Source organism: Staurois parvus, unplaced genomic scaffold, assembly GCF_062004578.1.
Source record: "Staurois parvus isolate SC_StPar_1 unplaced genomic scaffold, SC_StPar_1.0 ptg000947l, whole genome shotgun sequence".
Classification (NCBI taxonomy): domain Eukaryota; kingdom Metazoa; phylum Chordata; class Amphibia; order Anura; family Ranidae; genus Staurois; species Staurois parvus.
The window spans coordinates 612,261-640,011 of NW_028318743.1; the positions used below are offsets into that span (position 1 = coordinate 612,261).

The following is a 27,751-nucleotide window of genomic DNA, read 5'->3' on the forward strand; positions in this document are numbered from 1 at the left end:
ATTATTAGTGCCGTGTGCACAATGAGTGCCGTGTACAATACATACAGTATCTCCCAGAAATGAGTCCACCCCTCACATTTGTGTAAATATTCGATTCTATCTTTTAATGTGACAACACTGAAGAAATGACACTTTGCTACAATGTGACGTAGTCAGTGTACAGCTTGTATAACATGTAAATTTGCTGTCCCCTCAAAATAACTCAACACACCTCCATTAATGTCTAAACCGCTGGCAACAAAAGTGAGTCCACCCCTAAGTGACAAGGTCCAATTTTAATTTGTTTAATTTTCTGTCTAATGTTTTGTACTAATAATGCATTTCTTGTGTTATTTTCCTTTTGTACCACTGAGGTATATTGATCTATTTTTTAGGATATTTTTATTTTTACAATTTTGTCTATTTTTTTTATTTATGCCCATTTTTTCTTCATTGCTAATTTATGAGGTTATTTCATAGCTACATTTCTTAACCGCACAAGCAATGGTAAATTGCAACAGTTTTTGCAGCCGGTAATAGTACAAACAGTATATTTTCTATTGGCACAATTGGTGGCTGCCATATTGGTGTAGCCGCCCATTCAAAATACTTGTGACCAGGGTGGATAAAAATCAATGATTTTTTTAAAAAAATAAAAAAATCTGATTTTTTTAATTTAAATTGGATTTTTTTTATTTAAATCGGATTTTTTTTAAATAAAATGCTTTTTGAGGAAAATATATTACCATCCAAAGGTTATTCCATCATGAAATAAAGATTCGTTTTTTAATTATGTAGAATAAGGCTGTATAAGTTTAATTATTTTGGTAAATAAATTCCATGAATCCATTCACAATGTCATGCTCTTCCAGAGGTTTTTGTAAGATTATTGGGCAGTTTCTCTGCCTACAAGATATTATCACAGATGATTGGTTTACTTTTGCAGTTCTCAAAACTGAATTTGACTCAGCGGAGATCACATGCCTCTTCTTCAGAGCAAAAATGTTATAACATGAACAGAGTTAAGAAAAAGACCTTCATCCTAACTTCTACAAACCTATGAATACAGAATCAACCCCTTCAGTGCTAAATTTCAAGAAGTTCAGTGAATAGAATAGAAACAATATTTTTCTGATTGTTTGGAGTGGAATAGATCTGCACAAGAAGAAAGTGAAACTAAGTGTGAGGAGGAAGGGGCTGACAGTCTAAGTTTCTTCAAATATATATATTTTGTTTAGCCAAATTAGTTAACAAACATGGATGTTTAAGCAAATCACATATGCTGGAATGTTATTGTTTCAGATAAATAAATCTATTTAAATTGTTATTATTAAGGTAATGATTATTTTTCTCCTTCCGAAGTACAACAGAAAAGTTGTCCAAATATGAATGATTAACCTATTAAACTGGGGATAAAAAAACTAATATGAAAAGTTGTTATTCTAAAAATCTTCATCTACTTGCATATTAAAGTTATACCAGCAAGAATTAGTCTTTATGTAGAAAACTAGGATTTAAATCAAGCCTTACTGACTAGTGATTTAAATCGTGATTTAAATCGTGATTTAAATCAGTTTGATTTAAATCAAATCCACCCTGCTTGTGACCCTTTATATTGAGCATGGAAATGGCGGTATGTCACTTCCTGAAGATGCCACCAGGTGAAACGTACATAGAAGCGTGATCCCGTCACCCCCGGGTCCTACATGACATCACGACCGGCTCACTAACATGAGGCTTGGATGCACGCCGGATTAACACAGGGAGACACGTTGTACCCACATTGGCTGCACAGGCTGGTGCCGGGGTACAGCCACCATACAATGTGAGTGCATTTTTTACTTAATATATAAACCATGGTTCTTAATAAATATTACATTTACAGCAAAATAAAAATTTGTTTTTATTTTGAGCTTCTTTGAGAGCTACTACTACAAGAAGGGGAGCCTTGAGACCCATCATACGAGAGCCTGCAGTTGGGAATCCATATGTCATTTGATTACCCTAGCATTATTTGACCACCCAGAGTGGGGGCCAATACCTTCTGGTGAGTGGGGAATTCATTTATTACTCACAAGTGGTGGAGAAGAACCTATTGGATCCATGTGACACCCTCCTATAGGACTCTCATTCATCTACAATTTTTGGACTTTACCATACCCTGTATTAGATTCACTATTACATGTGGTGCTGGGAGAGCACTTTATATATATTTGTACTTTAACTTTCATGTTACATGACACATATACTGTATATATATATATATATATATATATATATATATATATATTGTGACAGTAGGCAGGTGAAATCACCTGGTTGCGTCCTGGATGGACGATACATTTGTCCAAGGTTCAGACTCTATGGGGATTTGTTCCACTAGAGGGAAGTGCTGAGTCCTTCAGCACTGACATAATGAGCCCAGCTGAAGGTAGTGGGCTCATTAAGACCATTATAAAACTTCCCAGCTTGCTTAGGGAGTTGCTCCAACCTGGAACCAGATCTGTGCCTGAACTGACTGGGGAGCAGGGAGACAAAAGCCTGTGTGGCTAGCCTCCAACTACTAGCAACTAGGTATAGCACCAGGCTGTACCTAGTGGGTAGCTAGGGAAAGCTGTTGGTACAGTAAGTAGCCAAGCTGGCCAGGATTTAATTTGATGTTTCTTTTTTGTTTGGCATTTTTTGTACATAGTGTAAATAAACTGCATCTTTCTGTTTTTTCACCTCCACTGTTGTGCTGTGCCTGTCTTTTTGTGTTGTGCACCCATCCAGGGGGTCACACACACCCACTGCCGAGCTAACCCCGTTACAATATGTGTTGTAACTTTAATGAGCAAGCACCTGTTTGAAAAACATGTTTTATGTTTATCTTTACCCAATATACAGTACAGAAGTGTGAGATAACTATGAGATATGATCATTAGAATTCAGTTCACGCCCTTCCGCTGAAAAGATCTTCCATCCTCAGTTCATCAGTTGATGCTTCTTTCATTGCTCAGTGCTCAGCCTGTAGAGATGGAGGTTCATCAACTTCTAGCACTCCTCCTACATGGGGTCACCTTGTTCTGTGCAGTGGATGGAGACAATATAATGGAGGGTGAGTACCCAGCGGTTATAGATCTATTTTAACTTCCATAAGTTGGCTCATATGGCAGGCCAACAAAATGAACCAGCAACTATGCAATTTGAGGACCCATGCAGACAATCCATTGACAATATTTTCAGACAGATAGACCATCATATTACACAGGTGTTGATAAAAATATTGGACTGCTAAGTCATTTCTAGGACCAAATCTTCCCATATGTGACCAGAATGATTCATGAAGCCTATGAGAAGGCATGACAAGGTGCTGAGAAGATCAGATCGACCTTACAAGGTTCCATATAAGTGTAATTATCAGCCACAGCCAATAAGAATTTGTATTTTACTGGTCTGATTTCAATACGCTCAAGTCTGAATGGTTGCTCTGAGTTATGTAATTATCATAGAACTTTGTAGTTTCACTAAAGAGGTTAATTGACCATCAGTGGATGTACTAAAGGAGGTTCTAGTCAAAGGTTTGAGGGGACATTTTTCCAAAAACAGATGTATAAAGAACAGGGAAGTCTGGTTGTTCAAATGAAGGGCAGCTTCATTTATGAATCCAGCAGCTGGTGATTATAAGTGAAGCTGACCAGTATCAGAAGGGACCCAATCCCAGTTGTGGAACTGTCCAAGCCCCAGTATGAGTGACTGATCATGGAGTGAAAACACACAGAGAAATATGAAGATAAATGTTTTCTACGGCTTTGGAAAACCACAAAATGGAGAAAAGTAACAAGTGATCAAAGGTGGATCACCTGTAATAGATAGAGACTACAAATGCAGTATATGTAAAACATAAATGTTGGGTTTACTATTCATATAAATCACATTAATATTCACAATAAATTTTATTGTGAATATTTATGTAATTTATATGAATTGTAAACCCACCTAATTGGGTGTTTTACTAGTATTTTATGTTTTATATACAGTATATTTGTAGTCTTTAACTGTTACCGGTGAGCCACCTTTGGTCATCTGTTACTTTTCTCTATTTTGTGGTTTATATTTGGGTTGGTGACCTGCCGGGAAGCTTATTTATCCTGTCCACATTTACAGATACGTCTTTGGAAAGACCTCTATGTAAGTATTATTATCATGTAAAGGTGGTCATGTAGCAATTATTCATCAATCTAAGTTTGTGTAAAATCACTTATAACATTTGTAGTGTCTTAGGCAATTGTGTGTAATTAGTTCAACAGCCAGGCTGGGAAAGTGTGATTTTATAGTATCACACACAAAAAGTATCCAAAAATAAAGTGAATACAAACGATAAAACAATTTACATTTCAATGTAATAAAAGCAAAAATACGAGAAACAAAAACAGACGGTATAAAAATGTGGTAAGATTGAAAATGTTTTTTTGCTTCTTTCTTCTTTTGCAAATGGTGTAAAAAGAAGTAAGTTGAGAGTTTGAAGCAAACAGGTATTTAGTAAGAGGTATAATGAGTTTTTTGAAGTTGTAATTTTTGTCACAATTTTTGGAAAAAGAAGAAATTAAATAATTATTGTTTATTAAATTTTTTTTACATACTGTCACCATCTGTGTGTCATATGACTGGCGTGGAGGTGATCAGGGACACTGACTGGTGACAGCATGTAGAAAAGAAAATTAATAATTATTTACTCATTTTATTAAAAACTTTCTTATTACATACTGTCAGCAGTGCAGCATCATCATATGGCTGGTGTGGCGATGATCAGGGATACTGACTGGTGACAGTATGTAGAAAAGAAAATGAATAATTATTTATTAATCTTTGTAAACATTCTAAACTTTTTTTTACATACTGTCAGCAGTGCACTAAAGCGTCATCGTACGACTGGTGTGGAGGTGATCAGGGATACTGAATGATGACAGTATTTGAAAAGAAAATTAATAATTATTTATTCATTTTTAACCACTTCCATACCGGGCAATTTTACCCCTTCCTGCCCAGGCCATTTTTCAGGTTTCAGCGCTCTCACACTTTGAATGACAATTGCGCGGTCATACAACATTGTACCCAAACTAAAATTTTATCATGTTCTTCACACAACTAGAGCTTTCTTTTGGTGGTATTTAATCACTGCTGGGGTTTTTATTTTTTGCTAAATTAACAAAAAGACCAAAAATTTTGAAAAAAAAACACTTTTTTTTGTTTCTGTTATAAAAGTTTACAAATAAATAATTGTTCTTCATAAATTTAGGCCGAGATGTATTCTGCTACATGTCTTTGGTGAAAATAACCCAAATTAGGATGTATTATTTAGTTTGTAGGAAAGTTATAGAGTTCACAAACTATGGGATAGATCTGAAAATTGATCAATCCTGAAGTACTGACGGCCAATCTAATTTCTTGAGGTCCAAGAATGTCAGAATAGTACAGATATCCCCAAATGCCCCCTTTTTGCAGAGTAGAAAGTCCGGCGTACTTCATAAGAGGCATGGCGAGTTTTTTGAAGTTGTATTTTTTTTGTCATAATTTTTCAGAAAATGAAAAAATGAAAAAAATGTTTTTCACTATTTTTTTTTTACCATACTGTCACCAGTGCAGTACAGCGTCATCATATAACTGGCATGATGGTGAACAGGGACACTGACTGGTGACAGTATGAAAAAAATAAAATTAAAAAAAAAAAAAAATATATATATATATATATACAGTTGCAAGAAAAAGTATGTGAACCCCTTGGGATTACGTGGATTTTCGCATGAATTGGGCATAAAATGTGCTCTGAACGTCATCTAAGTCACAACAATAGAAGAACACAGTCTGCTGAACATAATACTACACAAACATTAGATGTTGCCATGGTTTAATTGCACACAACATGTAAACATTCACAGTGCAGGGAGGAAAAAGTATGTGAGGCCCTAGCTTAATGACTTCTCCCAGAGCTAATTGGAGCCAGGAGTGAGCCAACCTTGACTCCAATCAGTGTGATGATATTGGATGTGTTGCTGACAGCTGTCCTGCCCTTAAAAAACACACACCTGTTTTGGGTTTACTGGTTTCAAGAAGCACTGTCTGATGTGAACCATGCCTCACAGAAAAGAGCTCTCAGAAGACCTACGATCAAGAATTGTTGACTTGCATGAAGCTGGAAAGGGTTACAAAAGTATCTCCAAAAGCCTTGATGTTCATGTGTCCACGGTAAGACAGACTGTCTACAATTGGAGAAAGTTTAGCACTGTTGCTACTCTCCCTAGGCGTGGTCATCCTGTAAAAATGACTGCAAGAGCCCAGCGCAGAATGCTGCATGAGGTAAAGAAGAATCCCAGAGTGTCAGCTAAAGACCTACAGAAATCTCTGGCACATGCTAACATTTTTGTTGACACATCTACAATAAGGAAAACATTAAACAAGAATGGAGTACATGGGAGGACACCACGGAGGAAGCCATTGCTGTCCAAAAAGAATATTTTTGCAAAGTTTGCAAAAGAGCACCTGGATGTTCCACAGCACTACTGGCAAAATATACTGTGGACAGATGAAACCAAGATTGAGTTGTTTGGGAAGAACCCACAACACTATGTGTGGAGAAAAAAAGGCACAGCACACCAACATCAAAACCTCATCCCCACTGTAAAACATGGCAGAGGGAGCATCATGGTTTGGGGCTGCTTTGCTGCCTCAGGGTCTGGACGGTTTGTTGTCATTGATTGGTAAATGAATTCCAGAGTTTATCAAGACATTTTGCAGGAAAACGTACGACCATCTGTCCGCCAACTGAAGCTCCGCAGAGGATGGGTGATGCAACAGGACAATGACCCAAAGCATACAAGTAATTCAACAAAACAATGGCTGCAACAGCACAGAATACGCCTTCTGGAGTGGCCCAGTCAGAGTCCTGACCTCAACCCGATTGAAATGCTGTGGCATGACCTTAAGAGAGTGATTCACACCAGACATCCCAAGAATATTGCTACACTGAAACAGTTTTGTGAAGAGGAGTGGTCCAAAATTACTCCAGATCGTTATGCAGGTCTGATCTGCAACTACAGGAAACATTTGGTTGAGGTTATTGCTGCCAAAGGAGGGTCAACCAGTTATTAAGTCGAAAGGTTCACATACTTTTTCCTCCTTGCACTGTGAATGTTTACATGTTATGTGCAATTAAACCATGGCAACATCTAATGTTTGTGTAGTATTATGTTCAGCAGACTGTGTTCTTCTATTGTTGTGACTTAGATGACGTTCAGAGCACATTTTATGCCCAATTCATGCAAAACTCCACGTAATCCCAAGGGGTTCACATACTTTTTCTTGCAACTGTATATATATATATATATATATATATATATATATATATATATATATATATATATATTTTATTATTTTTAATTTTTTATTACATTTTTTTAAAGATTTTTTTTCATATTTTACTATGACCAAAGTAGTACAATGTTACCATAGTAACATTGTACTACTTTGGGGAAGTGATCAGTATTTTTTTTTTTTACACAAAGAATTACTTTGCTATAAGCAAGCATTTACCTGAATGACATCAATTCATTTAGGATTTTTTTTTTTTTGTGCTTAGCTGTGATTTGGCCACAGCTAATTACATGACATGTGCATGTGACCTGCTGTGACCATTCACAGCTAGGCACTAGTATACAATGGATGGCATTAATGAAGCCATCCATTGTATACAACTGTCATGTGAGCTGCTGTGATTGGTCACAGCAGGTCACATGGTACTGGCAAAGGGGCCGATGCTCAGATCTGTCATCAGCCGTGTCCGAGGTACATGGCCGGTGACAGATCGCGCTGCTGCACGGCTCTGCAAGCGTGAAAACTGCGCATGTGCGGGAGGATGCCAAATGGCGTGCACCCGGAAATCCGAAGCATTCTTGCGGCCGCCAAACGGCTATAGGCCGGGCGACTAATGGTTAAACTTTTTTTACATATTGTCACCTTTGCAGTACAGCATCATCATTCAGGGACACTGAATGGTTACAGTATGTAGAAAAGAATATTAATAATGATTTAATTGTTTTTTTCAGCTTTCTAAACTTTTTTTTTATATACTGTCAGCAGTGCAGTACAGCGTCATCATACGACTGGTGTGGCAATCAGGGCTGTCTTTAATATTGATTGGACCCTGGGCAAAATGTTTCTTGCCCCCCCCCCATGCAATTTCACTCTCCACCCCAACATCCTTAAAATCAAACACACACATAGACATAGCTACAACAAACTGCATAATTTAAACATAAAGAACTGGTCCACACTCACTGATTGGTTTCTAGATGTTACTGCACATCCTTACTGCTCACTGATTGGTTGCTAGAGGTTACAGCACATCATTATTGCTCACTGATTGGTTGGTAGAGATTAATCAGTGAACTACCACAATGCTCAACTGCCCCGGGGTACTTAATTGAGAACTACAAGCTGACAGCTGCTAAGGCCTCTGGTAGTTATAGTCCATTCATTCACAGAACTCTGTGGATCAGTATTTAAAAAAGAAAATTAGTAATTTTTTTTTTTTTTACATTTTTTTTTTTACATACTGTCATCATTGCAATACAGCATCATCATATGACTGGTGTGGTGGTGATCAGGGATACGGACTGGTGACAGTATAATAAAGAGAAATAAATACATTTTTTAATTCAATTTTGAAACCATGTAAGACTGTACTACTCTGGGGGGGAAGATCCAGGATATACACTGCTCAAAACAATTAAAGGAGGACTTATTAATCAGAGTCTAGCATTAAGACAGTGACACTCCTGGGATATTGATCTGGTTAGGTAAGTAGCAGAGGGGGTTGTTCATCAGTTTCAGCTGCTTTGGTGTTAATAAAATTAACAACAGGTGCACTAGATGGGCAACAATGAGACGACCCCCAAAACATAAATGATTTTAAGGGTGGAAGCCACTGACATTTTTTTTCCTATTCATCTTTTCTGACTGTTTTTACAAGTTTTGCATTTGGCTAGGGTCAGTGTCACTACTGGTAGCATGAAGCCATACCTGGACCCTATAGAGGTTGAACAGGCAGTCCAACTCCTCCAGGATGGCACATTAATATGAGCCATTGATAGAAGGTTTGCTGTGTTTCCCAACACAGTCTCAAGAGGATTGAGGTGATTCCAGGAGACAGGCAGTTACTCTAGGAGAGCTGGACAGGGCCATAGAAGGTTCTTAACCCATCAGCAGGACCGGTATCTGCTCCTTTGTGCAAGGAGGAACAGGAGGAACCCTGCCAGAACCCTACAAAATGACCTCCAGCAGGCCACTGGTGTGAATGTCTCTGACCAAACAACGTTAAGCTATCTGTAACATCATTCAGCATGACCATTTTGGTGGTGGGTCAGTGATGGTCTGGGGAGACATATCCATGGAGGGATGCACAGACCTCTACAGGCTAGACAAAGGCACCCTGACTGCCATTAGGTATTGGGATGAAATCCTTGGACCCATTGTCAGACCCTACGCTGGTGCAGTGGGTCCTGAGTTCCTCCTGGGGCACAACAATGCCCAGCCTCATGTGGCGAGAGTATGCAGGCAGTTCCTGGAGGATGAAGGAATTGATACCATTGAATGACCACAACACTCCCTGACCTAAATCCAATAGAACACCTCTGGGATGTCATGTTTCGGTCTATCCGACACCGCCAGGTTGCACCTCAGACTGTCCAGGAACTCAATGATGCCCTGGTCCAGATCTGGGAGGAAATCCCTCAGGACACCATCCGTGGTCTCATTAGGAGCCTCCCCCGACGTTGTCAGGCATGCATACAAGCACATGGGGGCCATACAAACTACTGAGGACCATTCTGAGTTGCTGCAATGAAATGTCAGCAAAATGGACTCGCCTGCTCCATCATTTTTTCACTTTGATTTTCGGGGTGTCTTTGAATTCAGTCCTCTGTAGGTTGATCATGTTCATTTCCATCACACGATGGGACATCCTTACGTTCCTAACACGTTACCCAGTCCAATAAAGATATCCAGCAGGAGCTGAGAAATATATATATATATATATATATATATATATTATACTTTAATTGTTGTTACAGTGATGATCACTGTAACAGCAAAGTTTTGAACTGACATGAACTGGTTACATTCATAATGACTGTGATTGGCTATAGTTAATCTATTGGTACAGGGTGCTCTGATTGCCACTTGGTGGGGGGGAAGGAGCCGGGATCGCCATCCAGGGACCCAAGAAGAGTAGGATCAGGGCTGCTTTTTCCAAAAACATTACACAGAGCAGGTAAGTATGACATGAAAGCAGAAATACTGCTACAGGCAGCACGTGTGCGCAAAATTGCATATACAGTTGCAAGAAAAAGTATGTGAACCCCTTGGGATTACATGGAGTTTTGCATGAATTGGGCATAAAATGTGCTCTGAACGTCATCTAAGTCACAACAATAGAAGAACACAGTCTGCTGAACATAATACTACACAAACATTAGATGTTGCCATGGTTTAATTGCACATAACATGTAAACATTCACGGTCCAGGGAGGAAAAAGTATGTGAACCTTTGGACTTAATAACTGGTTGACCCTTCTTTGGCAGCAATAACCTCAACCAAACATTTCCTGTAGTTGCAGATCAGACCTGCACAACGATCTGGAGTCATTTTGGACCACTCCTCTTCACAAAACTGTTTCAGTGTAGCAATATTCTTCGATGTCTGGTGTGAATCGCTCTCTTAAGGTCATGCCACAGCATTTCAATCAGGTTGAGGTCAGGACTCTGACTGGGCCACTCCAGAAGGCGTATTCTGTGCTGTTGCAACCATTGTTTTGTTGAATTACTTGTATGCTTTGGGTCATTGTCCTGTTGCATCACCCATCCTCTGCGGAGCTTCAGTTGGCAGACAGATGGTCGTACGTTTTCCTTCAAAATGTCTTGATAAACTCTGGAATTTATTTTCCCATCAATGACAACAATCCGTCCAGGCCCTGAGGCAGCAAAGCAGCCCCAAACCATGATGCTCCCTCCGCCATGTTTCACAGTGGGGATGAGGTTTGATGTTGGTGTTCTGTGCCTTTTTTTTCTCCACACATAGTGTTGTGTGTTCTTCCCAAACAACTCAATCTTGGTTTCATCTGTCCACAGTATATTTTGCCAGTAGTGCTGTGGAACATCCAGGTGCTCTTTTGCAAACTTCAAACGTGCTGCAATGTTCTTTTTGGACAGCAATGGCTTCCTCCATGGTGTCCTCCCATGTACTCCATTCTTGTTTCATGTTTTCCTTATTGTAGATGTGTCAACAAAAATGTTAGCATGTGCCAGAGATTCCTGTAGGTCTTTAGCTGACACTCTGGGATTCTTCTTTACCTCATGCAGCATTCTGCGCTGTGCTCTTGCAGTCATTTTTACAGGACGACCACGCCTAGGGAGAGTAGCGACAGTGCTAAACTTTCTCCATTTGTAGAAAGTCTGTCTTACCGTGGACACATGAACATCAAGGCTTTTGGAGATACTTTTGTAACCCTTTCCAGCTTCATGCAAGTCAACAATTCTTGATTGTAGGTCTTCTGAGAGCTCTTTTCTGCGAGGCATGGTTCACATCAGACAGTGCTTCTTGAAACCAGTAAACCCAAAACAGGTGTGTGTTTTTTAAGGGCAGGACAGCTGTCAGCAACACATCCAATATCATCACACTGATTGGAGTCAAGGTTGGCTCACTCCTGGCTCCAATTAGCTCTGGGAGAAGTCATTAAGCTAGGGCTTCACATACTTTTTCCTCCCTGCACTGTGAATGTTTACATGTTATGTGCAATTAAACCATGGCAACATCTAATGTTTGTGTAGTATTATGTTCAGCAGACTGTGTTCTTCTATTGTTGTGACTTAGATGACGTTCAGAGCACATTTTATGCCCAATTCATGCAAAACTCCACGTAATCCCAAGGGGTTCACATACTTTTTCTTGCAACTGTATATACATTTTTCTTGGAGGTGGGGAGCTGTGATTTGATCCCCAAGAGATCAATCATCTGATTTAGGCCAGTGTTGGTCGGCCTAAGTCAAATGATCAATCCCTGTCCTATCAGAGATCTTCCTGTACCTATTTTTACATGTACAGAGGTACAGGAAGTGATGAAACCTTCTCTCTCCGGGCACATTCCATCCCAGACAGAGAAGAAAGAAGACACATGTGAGTAAAACAGCACACATTTCACAGTTAGAAAACTTTAGGACACATTTAACCCCTTGATCCCCCCCGTTAACTCCTTCACTGCCCTGTCACCAGTGTCATGAGCACGGGCGGACTGACCATTTGGAAACTCGGACACTGCCCGAGTGCCCGGGGTCAGTAGGGGGCCCCATGAGATGCCCCTGGTACCTTTTTCATAGGCTTTTTTGAGTTTGGGCAAGGACACAGGGGGCCCCATGATCCCCTATTTCCCGGGGGCCACATGAGTTGTCAGTCCGCCCCTGGTCATGAGCACAATGTACAGATTTTTTGCTGATCACCGTATTAGTGTCGCCAGTGAATTCAGATAGCGTCAGCTTCAGTTAGCAGCAGTTAGCACCCCTCCCAGATAGCGTCAGATTGCCCGTCAGTCATCACATTTAACCCCTTGATTGCCAGGAACACGCTCACATACACAATACATCTTCATTGCGAGTATAGTGTCTGAACGGATCAATATCTTTGAGCTTTTAGCTCCTATGCTTACCCCCCCCTTCCACCCCCTCTACCCCAGCAAGTGCAGTGTCAGTAGATCACTGTCACTTGATACATTACATACAAAACGGCAGTGTTTGCAGAATCAGGTCTGATCTCTGTTAGCACTTGCAGGTACATTTTTTTGTAGTGGTTCAAGCTGTCCCTGACAGCCAGGTGCTCTTTTTCCCATGAGTCACACAAGGTACCTATCATATTAGTGGTCAAAATGTCAGTGGAAAGGTACTCTAGTGAAGAGGCAAACAGGATTCTAAGCATGTCAGATGAGAGCGAAGGGGAAGACTCACCGACACAATCAGCCTCAGAATACGAACCTGTAGACAGCAGTGGCACCCTGATAGCTCAGACAATGGAAAAGAGATCCATGCTAAGATCAGGTGTACCTGACCCCGTTCCGAGGTTGCTGAGATGTTACAAACTCATGATGACTCTCATATGCAGCAGACTGCCAGTACTAGTGCCGCTCTACCTTTCAGTGAACTGGTGAGCCCCAGTGGCCTAGTACATCCTGGTCTTTCACATACCAGCACTGCAGTATCACCTGGTGACATGGAGAGTCCCATAAGTGCAGTACAAGCTGGTGTGGTGGCGGGCACAAGTATTATCCTTCAGGCGCTAAGAATTTGCACACAGGCCATTAGAGCTCTCAGTATCCTTCCTGATATGCTTGCAAATCCCAATTGGCAGACTACAAATTCTGCAGCACCCGTACTTCTCCCATTCACTGCCCAACCCGGAATTCAGGTGGAAACAGCAAATTTAACTACTCCCCTTGATTTTTTGGAGCTGTTTTTTTACAGAAGATTTGTATACATTGATTGTGGATCAAAGCAATTTATATGTACAACAGTTTATCGCTGCCAACCCAAATTAAAACCTTGCCAGACCATTCGCATGGAAACCCATTAAGGTTTCCAAATTTAATGTTTTTTGGGGCCTAACCCTCAACATGGACATTAATAATAAAAATGAATCTTGTATCTAGAGAAAACAAATCAATACCTCGGTGTAGGATAGCTAGGGCTGGGTTTGGTTTAATCAGAATTCCTGTTGTTTCAGAAATAATCAAGAAACTGTTTCTCCAAAAGCTAGTAAGGTTTTTACAGGCCCAAAAGATGTGAATTAGGTTGCCTATATGTCCACAGTTTTTCCAACACAGGGGAGAACGGGACTGTGAAAATTTTGCTATTTTGTAAGGTGTCAAATACCATCGGGTGAGTCGTTTCTGGAATTGTTCCCAGTGAGATATGTTGTGTGAGAGTGTAGAGGTGGAGTTTATTGTTATTGTTCTCCATTGTGATTCTGAGCAGGAATGTTGGAAGTTAGAATCCCATTTCTGGATGTATGGTGATTTTTCAAAAGACAGTTTATTTTGGAAGTAGTTATAGAAAAGGGAGATGCCTTTGGGTTTTGGCACGGAAGAAGATAAAAATTGCTAAATGTTCTCCAGAGCGACGGGAGAATGTTTGCAAGTCTCATTGCTAGCAATTTTGCATAGATATTCACATCAGAATTGAGTAATGAGATTGGATGAAAATTTGTGAAAAGTTGGGGTCCTTCACTAGCTTAGGGAGGGTTACAAGATGTGCAGTCAACATCTAGGCTGGGAAAGAGGAAGTTTCAACTGCTCTAGTAAAAACTGATTGTAGATGAGGGGTCAGTAAATCTCTGAATGCTTTAAATTATTTGTTAGTTAGGCCACCTGGTCCAGGTGATTTCCCTAGAGGCATTGATTGGATGATTTTGTGTAGCTCCTCTGAAGTAAAAGGGGTGTCGCTGTGCTCGAGTTGAGAGGACGATAGAGCAGGGAGATTTCGTTTTTTAGGAACTGCTGTATGTTGTTGTGTGTTGGTTGAGGAGTTTGTGAATCAAATTTGAGATTATATAAATCAAGGAAACCGAGGGCTGGGCCCACAGATTCAGAGGGTACATGATGCCACACAGACACAGACAGCGGTTCTTTTACAACAATTACGTTTACTTTACAGTTATAGTGATCATGTAGTTGAGCATACGTAAACAGAATGATAGCGCATAACCATACAGTAAGAATAATACTGTCTAACACTAACCCCATACTTGCGGACTTTTCCCCAATGTCCAGAACGCAGCCTGGCTGCGCCTGAATGTTCCTGAGCAAGATATAACGTTGAGGTGCATCCTAAGTATTGCGGAATACTATTTATAATCGCAAGGAAAGTGGAGTGTGTCTCTTGTAGCTTTCTGGTATATCCAAAATGTCACTGAACACGTGTGGTGCGATGTGCTGCGGCAAAGCCGCACTTACAGTTCCTTGGCAGGCTCTTGGTGCTTTTTCCTAATCCACTGGTCCACTCCAGAACTGCACCATACAGTCACTTGTTTCCCGGTCTCGTCGCGGTGAATCTTCCCTAGGTGCCGTTGCCAGACTCCACTGTGAGCCATAAATCCTCTTCCAGGCCCCACACAGATTCTCCAGATGTCCTCAGCATCCAACAGCCAGACACAGACTCCCTGTCACTTCCTGCTCTCCTCCGGAACTCCTCCCCTTCCCAGAGAGTTTGTGATGCAGTAAGTAATTTCCTAATTGCAGCCACAACCCTGCATTTACAGTTCACTATGACCCTTCTGAGGGTCCTACTCAGCCCCTAAATTAGCATTAATTAAACTTTATAAGGTAAATAAGCATTAGTCTTGTCTTAGTAAACTTCAATGCAAAATCGATTATTGTACTTTGCTGCCATCTACTGACCAAAGAGCATATTGCAGGCATATTACAGTTTAACATTGCACATCAGTATTTATCCTTGCCCCACACCCTTACGTAATGACAAATAATCAGCAAAGGCGTCTGCAATATCTTGGGGCTTTACAATTATTGCTTTGGTGGTGGGGTGAATAACAAAGGGTATTTTGGCCTTGACCCTTTGGGCCCATACTCTATTCACCAGAAATGTGTCTGCTCTGTTGTTATGTGCGTAATAATTCATTTTTATTTTTCATAGGTAATGGTCATGTTGATCACACAACAATTTTCTCAATTTGTTTCTTAGGTTTAACAATTTGGTTGCTAGTTTAGGGGTGGGGGTGGATTTATTTGGGGTATCTAGGGAATGAATCTCCGCCAGGATAGTGTTGAGTTTAGCTGAGTATTGTTTTTTGGCTTTAGATCCTAGTTGTATTAGTAAACCTCTTATGAAGTCATTATCGGCATTCCAAAGCGTAAAAGCATTTGTATCAGAAGGATCATTGAGCAAAAATAATTCCCTGAGTTGTTCAGTTAATTGTGGTTGAAATTTAGTGTTTTAGATTAAAGAATTATTACATCTCCACGTAAATACTGCTGGGCAAGTGTTCTCTTCCAAGATAGTCATATATATGGCTGCATGATCAGACCACGTGATATTGGAAATAGAGGAGGATGATGAAACATTTTACAATACCCATTTATCTACTAGAAACATTTCTATACGTTTGTAGGAATTGTGTCTTGGAGAAAAATAAGTAAAGTCTCGTTCATTAGCATGTTGACAGCGCCATACATCGCAAACATCTTCTGCTTGCAAGAATCCCCCCAAAGAGTGGGAGGAGATGACTAGGTTTGGGTCTGCCAACATGTTAAAATCTCCACAGATAATTACGTTCCCCTATGTACCTTTGATATTTTACCAAATAACTTATGTACAATTGTGTTCAAAATAATAGCAGTGTGTTGAAAAAAGTGAATAAAGCTTAAAATCCTTCTAATAGCTTTTATTTCCATCCACACAAATGCATTGGGAACACAACACATTCTATTCCAAATCAAAACATGAAGAAAAATAGATCACATTTGTGTTGTTCCTCTAGAAAAATTGAAGAAAAGTAAATATTAGACAGTTCAAAAAAATCGCAGTGTTTGTATTCTTCTTTACAAACTCAAACATTCACTATATAAACTGAAAAATGTTTGAAGATTTTGCTTTCCTTTGAATCACTTAATGAATATTTGGTTGTAGTCGCACTGTTTCTGAGAACTGCTGTACATCTGTGTTGCATGGAGTCACCCAACTTCTGGCCCCTGTGATCAGGTATTCTAGCCCAGGATGATTGGACCACATTCCACAGTTCTTCTCTAGTATTATTCTTCTCTGTATTCAAACTGATCCATGATTCCTGGTATGCGATAAATAGGCCCAACACCGTAGTAGGAGAAACATCCCCATATCATGATGCTTGCACCACCATGCTTCACTGTCTTCACAGTGTACTGTGGCTTGAATTCAGTTTTTGGGGGTCGTCTGACAAACTGTCTCCGCCCACTAGACCCAAAAAGAACAATCTTACTTCCATCAGTCCATAAAATGTTGCACCATTTCTCTTTAGGCCAGTCAATGTGCTCTTTGGAAGATTGTAACCTCTTCAGCACGTCTTTTTTCCAACAGTGGGACTTTGCGGGGACTTCTTGCGGATAGCTTGGCTTCACATAGGTGTCTTCTAATTGTAACAGTCCTCACAGGGAAATTTACACCTTCTTTCATCTTCCTGGAGCTGATTGTTGGCTGAGTCCTTGCCATTTTGGCTATTCTTCTATCCATTCCAATGGTAGTTTTTCGCTTTCTTCCACGTCTTTCAGGTTTTGGTTCCCATTTTAAAGCATTTGCGATCATTTTAGCTGAGCAGCCTATCATTTTCTGCACTTCTTTATATGTTTTCTCCTCTCCAATCAACTTTTTAATCAAGGTACGCTGTTCTTCTGAACAATGTCTGGAACAACCCATTTTTCTCAGAATTTCAGAGACAAGTGCACTGTAACCAGCATGTACAACATTTGCTGCCTTCCTTCCTTAAATAAGGGCAATAATTGCCACCTGTTTTTCAAAGAATGAATGACCTCACTAATAAAACTCCACATTGCTATTATTTTGAACACGCCCCTTTCAATGAGTGATTAATGGACACAGAATCAGCAGCATGCATGTCATGACTGTTGGGTCTGTTGGATTTCTATTACTCTACTACACCTGCTAGTAAATTATTTGCCGTGTAGAAATATCATTTCTACCAAAAACAGTGATTGATATTATTTTGAACATAACTGTATATATCCCACCTGGTGTGAGTTTGGAACATAGACATTAACCATTGTGTAAATACAGTTGTTGATAATACAAACAATTTTTATATATCTACCATTTGGGTCTAGAAAGGTATTGGTCACTGAAAAGGATACAGAGTCTCTAATAGTGAGCATCACTCCCTTTTTTGGCCAGAATTGATGCCATAAATACATGAGGATAGTTTTTGTGTGTACAGTGTGGCATAAAGTCCCTGTGAAAATGAGTTTGTTGTATAGCTATTACGTCAGCCTAGTTTGAAGATGCCTCCTTCCAAAGAGAGTGTCTTTTTGCTGGATGGTTAAGCCCTCAGACGCTAAGAGACCTTATATTAAGCCCCATGTTGATAGATTCGGTTGAGATATGATGTGATGGTGTAGTTCCGAAGGATGGTATCGTTGGTTGCTTCCATGATGACTCTAAGTAGTATGTTGCTAGCAGTACTCATTTTGAGAAATACAGGTGATTGGCAAGACTTAAGAGCTGGTATCAGGTTGTGGCTGAAGGGGTTTGAGAGTGTAACCATAACAAAGGGTATGAAATAATGTTCATAAAAAGTAGAAGTCGATTGAGGTTGTCGCGTATGTTGAGGAGAACGTTGAATACGTACGCTTGTGATATGCTTCTCCACTTTTATGTAGTATTTGGGGTCATGGTAAATAATGCAGAGTAGAAGCCAAGTAAAACAACAAATAAAAATAAGGTCCAGGAAGAACCTATATGAGCAGTAAAAACTGCAGAACATTGTGATTTGGGGGTAGTGAGTACGGTGATCGGTACTCCTTCTATTTCCAGAGTTATGCAGCTCAAACTGGGCTATGAAGCGAAGCTATTGCCACTAGATTTTTTGTAGCAGAATGTTTTTTAGTAACTTTTTATCAGGCTTGAGTGACTGTGCCTGGTATTTGATGTTGAGATTGGTTCTGGGCTGGCTGTGGTTCGCGAATGATTCCTCATGTTTTGAGGAGTTTGAGTCCCTCTTCCAAGGAAGTAATTAAGTAGGATGTACCCTTGTAGGTAATGTTCATTTTAGCTGGGTACTTCCATTTGTATATTAGTTTGTTATTTCACAGAGCTTTAGTGATGGTATTCAGTTTGCGTCTAAGCTGCAGAGTGTATTGAGAGAAGTCCGGCAATACCTGGAGGTTTGCTGCTTGAGCTGGGAAGCGGTCTATCTGGCGGAAGGCTTCCATTATTCTTTCCTTCACCTGATAGAAGTGAATGTATTAAAGGACATCTCTTGGTACTTCAGGAGATAAAAAGGAGGGTTTTGGGAGTCTGTGTATTCTGTCAATAGTGAGATCAGCAGAATTGAGGTGTGGTAGCACCGCTCAAAATGTATCCTGAACATGGTGGGGCAATTGCTGTGGTAGTATAGTCTCTGTTATTCTCCTTATTTTCAGATTATTGCGGTGTGATCTGTCTTCCAGGGCAGCCAGTTTTGCTTTGAGATAGGATATATCTTCTTGCTGAGAGGTGATGTGGGAGGATGTGATCTCACACAATTTATCCTCTGTATTGCCCACTCTTTCACCCAATTCCTGTATGTCAGCCGTACATTGATGGATGGATGTTAAAAAATATGATTGTAGGGATGACCGAAGAGACATCGTCATGTCTTTTAAAGCAGTGTCTGATACAGGTTGCACTGAGGTTGGGTAGGCCGCAATCGTGACAGGCTTTATAGCGTGGTGATTGCAAGTCCACTTACCTCCATCAGAGGGTCATTATGCAGCCTCTCTTCTGTGTCCCTTCTTGGACATGATTTAGCTGGACTCTGTGTGGAGGGGTTTGAGTTCCTCAAGTAATTAGTGTCTACCGTCGGTCCCATGCTAGAATCTGAGTCTGGCAGTGGTTTCAAAGTATCCTCCAGAGCTCCAAGCCCGCTGCGAAGTGTGCAGTCTCCGCCACCATTTTGGTTTGGTCCGGGTTGCATGGTCAGGAAGAAACTGGAGAGTTTCTTTAGAGGAGCTGAATCCTGCTCCCATTGCCGCATACCTTGAGGGTGAGCAGGGGTTATCAAGGGTGCTAAGTCAGTCTGCGTGGCTGTAGCTACGCTAGAGGCATTTGTAGAGGTAGATTATCCCAGTGTCAGAGCAGAGCTCTGGAGATAAGCGGCCATCTTGCTGAGCAATCGCCACCCCCCCCTTTATTCTCTTTTTTCATTCAGCCCACAGGCTGCATAAAATACCCAACATGGGCCAACTACGTACTGGTACATCACTACAATCTGAGTGGCTATACCAGGAAGATGCCTGCAGCTGCAGGCATCATCCTGGTATCTTTTTTTCAGCCAGCGATCAGTTTTCATATAAAAGCAATCCTAGTGGCTAATTAGCTGCAAGATTGCTTTTACAAGTAGCGGGAGAAGATGCCAGTCCTACCCCGTTGCCTTCCACAGCCTTCTCAGGCAGTCCCGTGCCATCGGGGGAACCTGAAAATGCAGCCGGTGTTTCTGCCAGCTGACCATAGAGCTGATTGGAGACCAGAATGATGCCAATCATCTCTATAGTCTAAGAAATCAGAAGCTACAAGCATTTCATCACTTCAGTTTCGCAGGATATTAACAGCACCATTTGTAAATTGGGAACGCATCTGATTACACCGATCTTGGTGAGATTAGATAATGTAAGGGCAGAGGAGATATCTAGAGCCTGATAGACCCCAGATTGCTCAAAAAAGAATACATGACAATGCCCATTGAAGTTATAAGAAATATTTGCATTCCCTGTGATAGCATTAAAAGTGATAAAAAAAAAAAAAAAAGAAAGGGACAGTGTAAAAATAATTTAAAAAAACAAATAAAAGCACCCTCGCCCCCCCCCCCATGCACGCACACCTGTGTGCATGAGTGTTTATCCCGTAGTAGTATGTAAACAGCGGTTGCACCATGCATGTGAGGTATCACCATGAACGTCAGATCAAGGGCAGTTATTCTAACACTAGACCTCCTCTGTAAATCTAAAATGGTAGTTTGTAAAGGCTTTTAAAGCATTGCCTAAGGATATTAAAAATGTATGCAGTTTGTCGCCATTGAACGGGGCATGCACATTTTTAAAGCATGTCATGTTTGCTATCTATTTGCTCGGCATACCATCATCTATTATCATCTACCAAATAATTGGCCAATATATTGTGTTTTTGTGCATTAAAATTAAAAACAGTGTATTTTTTTAAAAACATTTGCGTTTGAATAATCGCTGCGCAAGTACTTTGTAACATAAAAAATGCAGCACCCATCATTTTATTCACTAGGGTGTCTGCTTTAAAAAATATATAATGTTTGGGGGTTCAAAGTAATTTCCTAGCAAAAATACAGATTTTTTTCATGTGAACAAAAAGTGTCAGAAAAGGCTTGGTCTTCAGGTAGTTGGAAGAGTGAATGATGTGTGGTATAAACTTTTAATGCTGGGCATAAAATGTCCCCACCCCCCAAAACGACCCCTTTTTGGAAAGTAGACACCCCAAACTATTTTCTGAGAGGCATGTTGAGTCAATAGAAGAATTTATTTTTTACCATAAGTTTTTGGAAAATGACAATTTTTTTTTTTTGGTACACAAAATTGTCGATTAAATGATTTATTGCTCACACATGCCATGGGTATATGTGGAATTACTCCCCAAAATACAATCTGCTACTTCTCCCGAGTATGGAGGTACCACATGTGAGAGACTTTTTGGTAGTCTAGCCAAGTACAGGACCCCAAAATCTAATAAGCACCTTCAGACTTTTAAAAGGCTTTATTTCCTCATTACACTTCCTGACTACCTATCACAGTTTTGGAGGCCCTGAAATGCCAGGATAGCACAAAATCCCCCAAAATGACCCATTTTTGGAAAGTAGACACCCCAAGAAATTTGATAAGAAGCATGGTGAGTGTTTTGTAGATCTTGTTTGTTGCCACAAATTTTTGGAAAATGAAGAAAGAAAACAAAAACATTTTTTTCTTTTTTTACATTTCAAAAGCTTGTGAGAAAAAATGAGATCTGCAAAATACTCGCCATGCCTCTTTTTAAATTCCTTGGTGTGTCTACTTTTCAAATAGGGGAATTTTTTTTTCTGGGTGGTTGGGGGGGGGTTGTGCTATCCTGGCATTTCAGGGCCTCCGAATCTGTGATAGGTAGTCAGGAAGTGAAATGAGGAAGTTACGCACCTTCAGGATTTCAAAGTGGTGATTGGATTTCAGGCTCCTGTATGTGGCTAGGCTCCCAAAAAGTCTCACACATGTGATATCTCCATACTCGGTAGAAGTAGCAGAATGTATTTTGGGGTGTAATTCCACATATACCCATGGCTTTTGTGAGCAATATATTATTTAAGTGACAACTTTGTGTAAAAAAGAAATGTTTTTATCATTTTAAAGAAACTTGTGGAAAAAAATTAATCTTCCATGGACTCAATATGCCTGTCAGCAGATAACTTAGGGTGTCTACTTTCTGAAAAAGGGTCATTTAGGGGTAAAAATTATGGTTTGACACGAGCGCTAGATCTATGTGGACAGAGCAGCTAGCATGGAAGGCAACACCCCAAAACCTCTATATGACACAAATATATAAAAAGTCATGCAGCGCTATAAGTACAGTATTGGTCATACAGTTGTGGCTCTGGATAGATAATCATATATTAATATAATGTAGCGTCTCTTGAATAGATGGAATAGCCAACTGTGAAATCCAGTTAGTTCTCATGTTAAACAAAAATTTTCCTGCACTCAAGGGTAGTGAGCGTGCGTGACGTGAAGTAACAGTCTACCAGCATCAGCAGTTAGCACACATGACAATGGTGGTAAGGTGTATAAGTGTAGATTGCACTAACCAGATAGCACAATTTAAAGCGCATTTGAGTGAAAAGACCAACTCCTGGTCATCTGGTAACGGGCGTCTGGAATTCTGATTGTGTGATGGGCAGCAACTGGAATATCAGCATAACATTCAAACTTCCAGGTAACAAAAAAGTGCAATCCAAGACCACCAGAGGAAGCCAACGTTTCAGATGTCATCAGATGGTCTCCTTGAAAGGGAGGGCCCATAACGAAATGAGCCCAAGCACAAAGAATTCCATAGGGAAAAACCATTTTATTTAAGTAAATCCAATGTAAAAGAATATAACTTACACTTGATAAGTATTTGTCAAAAGATGGCCCCTGGCCATATGAGGAAAGCACGTGGTGAGGTCACTGAGGGCAGCTTCCTCAAGGAAATAAATAAAACGGTTTTGCACTATGGAATTCTTTGTGCTTCTGTGTAAATTCCATTATCTAGACCATAGTTTGTAGACGCTATAACTTTCACACAAAGCAATCAATATACACTTTTTGGGATTTTTTTTACCAAAAAACATGAAGCAGAATACATTTTGGCCTAAATTAAGGACACAATTTTAGTTTTGGATATTCTTTATGACAAAAATAAGAAAATATAATTTTTTTTCAAAATTTGTGGGGTTTTTTGTTTATAGCACAAAAAATAAAAAGTGCACAGGCAATCAAATACCGCTGAAAGAAAGCTCTATTTGTGTGAAAGAAAGGACATAAATTTTGCTTGGGTACCTGTTTGCATGACCGCACAATTGTCAGTTAAACTAGCGCAGCGCTATATAGCAAAAAATGGCGTGAATTCCAGTATCTATACCACAGTTTGTAGTCGCTATAACTTTCACACAAAGCAATCAATATACACTTATTGGTTTTTTTTTTACCAAAAACATGGAGCAGAATACATTTTGGCCTAAATTTATGACTAACTTTGAGTTTACATATATATTTTTTATAGCCAAACAGGGGTTCAACCTTTCCCTACCCATTCATAATATAAATCTCTGGCCATCTATTTGGTTGTAAATGATAAAAGTCTCCAAAATGTTTAAAAAATCTGTGACTTTCACAAGTGATAAACTGTCGTCATTTATGGTCCATAAAAAGAGATGTCTTGATTGTTGATTTATTCACCAAAAAACATTTTGGCTGTAGCTGTCATTGAGATGTCACTCATCTGTCTTCATCTCATCTTTTCATTGCAGAGTACATCAGAGACACTTATGCTGTCACACCAAGACCGACTACTATGCAGAATACAAAGACTCCACAGTATGATAATTGTCCAAAAAAGACCAACCACCACACCACACATCGTACCATTGTGCTACCCACCAATCATACCACACAAGGACCTTCTCCTCCACCCTCTCCTACAGAGTACATTGTGATTGGCATATCAGAAGTCTGTCTAAGAATGAAGGCAATCTTCAAAATAATGCTAAACACCACCAAGATCAGAAATGTAAGTTAGTCCTGAGTATAATCTAGAATTTGTAAAGACCTGAGAGCCGATGGCAATGAAGAACATTTAATCCAGGTATGGTTTAGATCAGGGGTCTCCAAACTATGGCCCTCCAGCTGTTGAAGTACTACAAGTCCTATCATGCCTCTGAGAGTCTTGCCTGGAGCTGTCAGAATCTTGCAAGGCCTCATGGGACTTGTAGTTCCTCACCACCTGGAGGGCCATAGTTTGGATACCCCTGGTTTAGATTGTCCCATCAAATTCCATGATTACCAGATCAATGTCTATATGTCATCCAGTTCTGAGGTCATAGACAGGGCTGCTAGCAAAGGGTAATGGCCATAAATCTTACAACAGTGTGCTCTTATCATTGGTTGTGACAGGTGAAATTCCCCAACTCTTATCTACTCTCTAGTTGCCATGTCACATCCTCCCATGCTCGCCTCCAGGAATTCTCCCGAGCTTCTCCCATCCTATGGAACTCCCTACCCCAATCTGTCCGGCTATCTCCTAATCTATCCACCTTTAGACGATCCCTGAAAACCTTTCTCTTTAAAGAAGCCTATCCTGCTTCTACCTTGTAAACTGCTATTTATTTCCTCCATCAGCTCATCCCCCACAGCTATTACCTTTTGTATCACTTGACCGTTCCTCCTTGATTGTAAGCTCTATGAGCCGGGCCCTCTGTTTTCTCTTGTACCAAATTGTATTGTAACTGTACTGTCTGCCTTCTATTTGTAAAGCGCTGCGCAAACTGTTGACGCAATATAAATCCTGTATAATAATAATAGCTATAATACAGTGGCTAAGGGAAGGGTTGTAGGGAATGTGGAGAGATTCCAGTAACTGGACATAACACCGTTGCTGCGCCTTGTCTTAGAGAGTGCAATTTAATATCTACATGTCATTTATTTATTACAGGTACTTATATAGCACCATCAATTTATGCAGCACTTTACATATACAGTATATTGTACATTCCCATCAGTCCCTGACCCTCAAGGAGTGTACAATCTAAGGTCCCTAACTCACATTCATACATACACATGATAGGGACAATTTAGACAGGAGCCAATTAACCTGCCACTATATCTTTGGAGTGTGAGAGGAAAACAGAGTACCCGGAGGAAATCCACGCAGGCACAGGGAGAGCATGCAAATGCCAGGAAAGTGGTACTGTGGTTGGGATTTGAGCCAACAACCCTAGTACTGCCAGGCAGAAGTGCTAACCATTTAACCACTGTGCTCTGTGATTCCCCTTTGCTGTCAGGTTGCAGTAACAATTTACTTCTCTTCTCAGCTATAGCCATACAATAACTATTAGAGGGTCATATGATATTTGGAGAAATTCCAGTAAATGGACATCGTACTGTCGATAAATGTATGGATTAGTTGGCCGGTTACTCCAGTTATCTCTGGGAATTAAACAACACAGGGAAATGGTATCACTCCTGGTTGGCCCGGCTGCACTCACTTTCTTAGAGATGTATTCAACAATGGGGTCCATCTATTCCCCAGAAACACTCCAGCAATACAGACACAGTAAAAGATGCATGATTGGTAATCCCGCTTTTCAGGTAATCCCTCTTAGAAAGAAAGAAAGAAAGAAAGAAAGCAAGAAAGAAAGAAAGAAAGACACTTTCTCTCAGAACAAAGACAACTCTTTAAGAAAAAAAAATCAACAACTTTTATTACTTATTCACTTTTATTATTATTACTTATTAACTTTTATTCACTTTGTGACTTATAATGTTAAAGGGTTAAATAGCCCTGGGACGAGATTTGGGATTTTTAAAGAAATTCAACATAGATTTTCTTCAGTGTTTTTTTTACAGGAGACACATTTGGTGCAAGAATCAAATGTTAAGTTAAATTCCAGATATTATCCAATGTGGTTTTATGCAGATTCCCCAATTAAACGTGCCAAGAGAGTGGCAATAGGTTTTGCGAAAAATATAAGGTTTAAGCTGGAAGACAGACTGGTAGATCCGGATGGGAGATTTCTGTTTCTGAAGGGAAAATTGCAGGAAATAGACTGTACATTAGCAAATATTTATTGTCCGAATTAGAAACGGGAGGTATTCCTAAAAAAATACTCTGAGGAAGTTAATGGATTTCAAAAAAGGTAATTTAATTGTGGCAGGTGATTTCAATCTCTGCATGGATCCCCAGATGGATATGACGTCCCCTGTGCAGAGAGATGGTAGTAGGTCTCTGAAATCCTTGAAAAAAATGATATACCAATGTCAACTTGTAGATATATGGAGAATTAAGCACACAAAGGACAGAGACTATATGTTTTATTCTCCTGCACATGAGATGTATTCAAGACTGGATTATATATTGCTAGACAATCGGCTTCTCGAGTCTCTGGTCAAAGTAAAAATAGAAGTGATGTCAATATCAGACCATGCCCCTGTCACAATGCAAGTATTATGGGGAAATGAGCAGATAGGGGGGGAATTACGGAGGTTAAATGAGACACTTCTCCAGGATTCATATGTGGATCAAAGAATTAAAAAAGAAATAGAGCAATTTTTTGAGGAAAATGATTCTGGGGAAGTGTCCATAGCAACAGTGTGGGAGGCTCATAAGGCCTATATTAGAGGAATCCTGATAGCGACTGGAGAAAAAAAGAAGAGGGAAAGAAGAGAAAAAATAAACATGCTTCTTAGTGAACTCTGTGAGTTAGAGCAGATACATAAACATAAAGTAACAAAAGAGATTATACAGAGGGTAATAAATAAAAGAGAAGAATTAAATAAATTTCTGGAAGAAGATAAGAGAAAAGTGTTCAATAAAATGATAAGTGAGAGATACAGATGGGGAGATAGGCCAGGAAAGTATTTAATGAGGGCTCAGAGAAAAAAAAATCTAGGAACTATATAGAGAAAATAAGAGACCACAAAGGAGAATTAATGTATTCAACTTAAGATATAGCTAAAGTGTTTAAAGAATATTATAATAAGCTATATAATATTATCCCCCACAGCTCCGTAAGTAAAGATGAAGTAGGAAAAATAGAAAAAAGACAGACATGCTTAAAAAAGGCAGGATTACCAAAATTAAGTGAGAAGCAATTAAAATCCCTAGAATCAGCAATAATGCAGGAGGAAATACACTTAGCATTAAAGAGCACCTTAGCTGGGAAAAGTCCAGGACCTGACGGATACACAGTGAGATATTATACAAAATATAAAGAATTATTAGTACCTAAACTGAGGATATATATGAATGCATTGGGAGGAGAGATGAAAATGAGGAAGGAATCCCTACAAGCCCATGTAGTTCTCATACATAAGGAAGGTAAAGATGATACTCACTGTTCAAGTTACAGACCGATTTCCTTATTAAACACAGATACCAAACTATATGCAAAGTTCTGGCAAACAGGTTGAAAGACCTAATGTCGGAATAGATACACATAGACCAAGTAGGCTTTGTCTCAGGGAGAAAGGGTAGAGATAATGGATTGAGATCTCTGTTTCTCATACAAAAAAGTAGGAAAGAGAAAATCCCTGCGGTGGTACTCTCTATCGATGCTGAAAAGGCATTTGATAGAGTAGATTGGGGATATATGTTGGATACATTGGAAGTATTGGGCATGGGACCTAGAATGAGAGAGTGGATAAGGAAACTATATAGTCAACCCTCTGCAGCAATCATGGTTAATGTC

General features: G+C 39.8%; 1 protein-coding gene across 1 annotated transcript in view; it reads left to right on the top strand.

Annotated features, from left to right (window-relative positions):
- The first annotated feature begins 2,990 nt into the window (after positions 1-2,990).
- LOC149441791 (proteinase-activated receptor 1-like) overlaps positions 2,991-27,751 on the top strand; it is an 84,146-nt gene continuing 59,385 nt past the window's right edge. The window contains exons 1-2 of the mRNA XM_089656889.1: positions 2,991-3,076; positions 23,816-24,075. Of these exons, the coding sequence (XP_089513015.1) occupies positions 2,995-3,076; positions 23,816-24,075 (342 nt within the window). The 5' untranslated portion in view covers positions 2,991-2,994. The remainder of the gene's footprint in view (positions 3,077-23,815; positions 24,076-27,751) is intronic.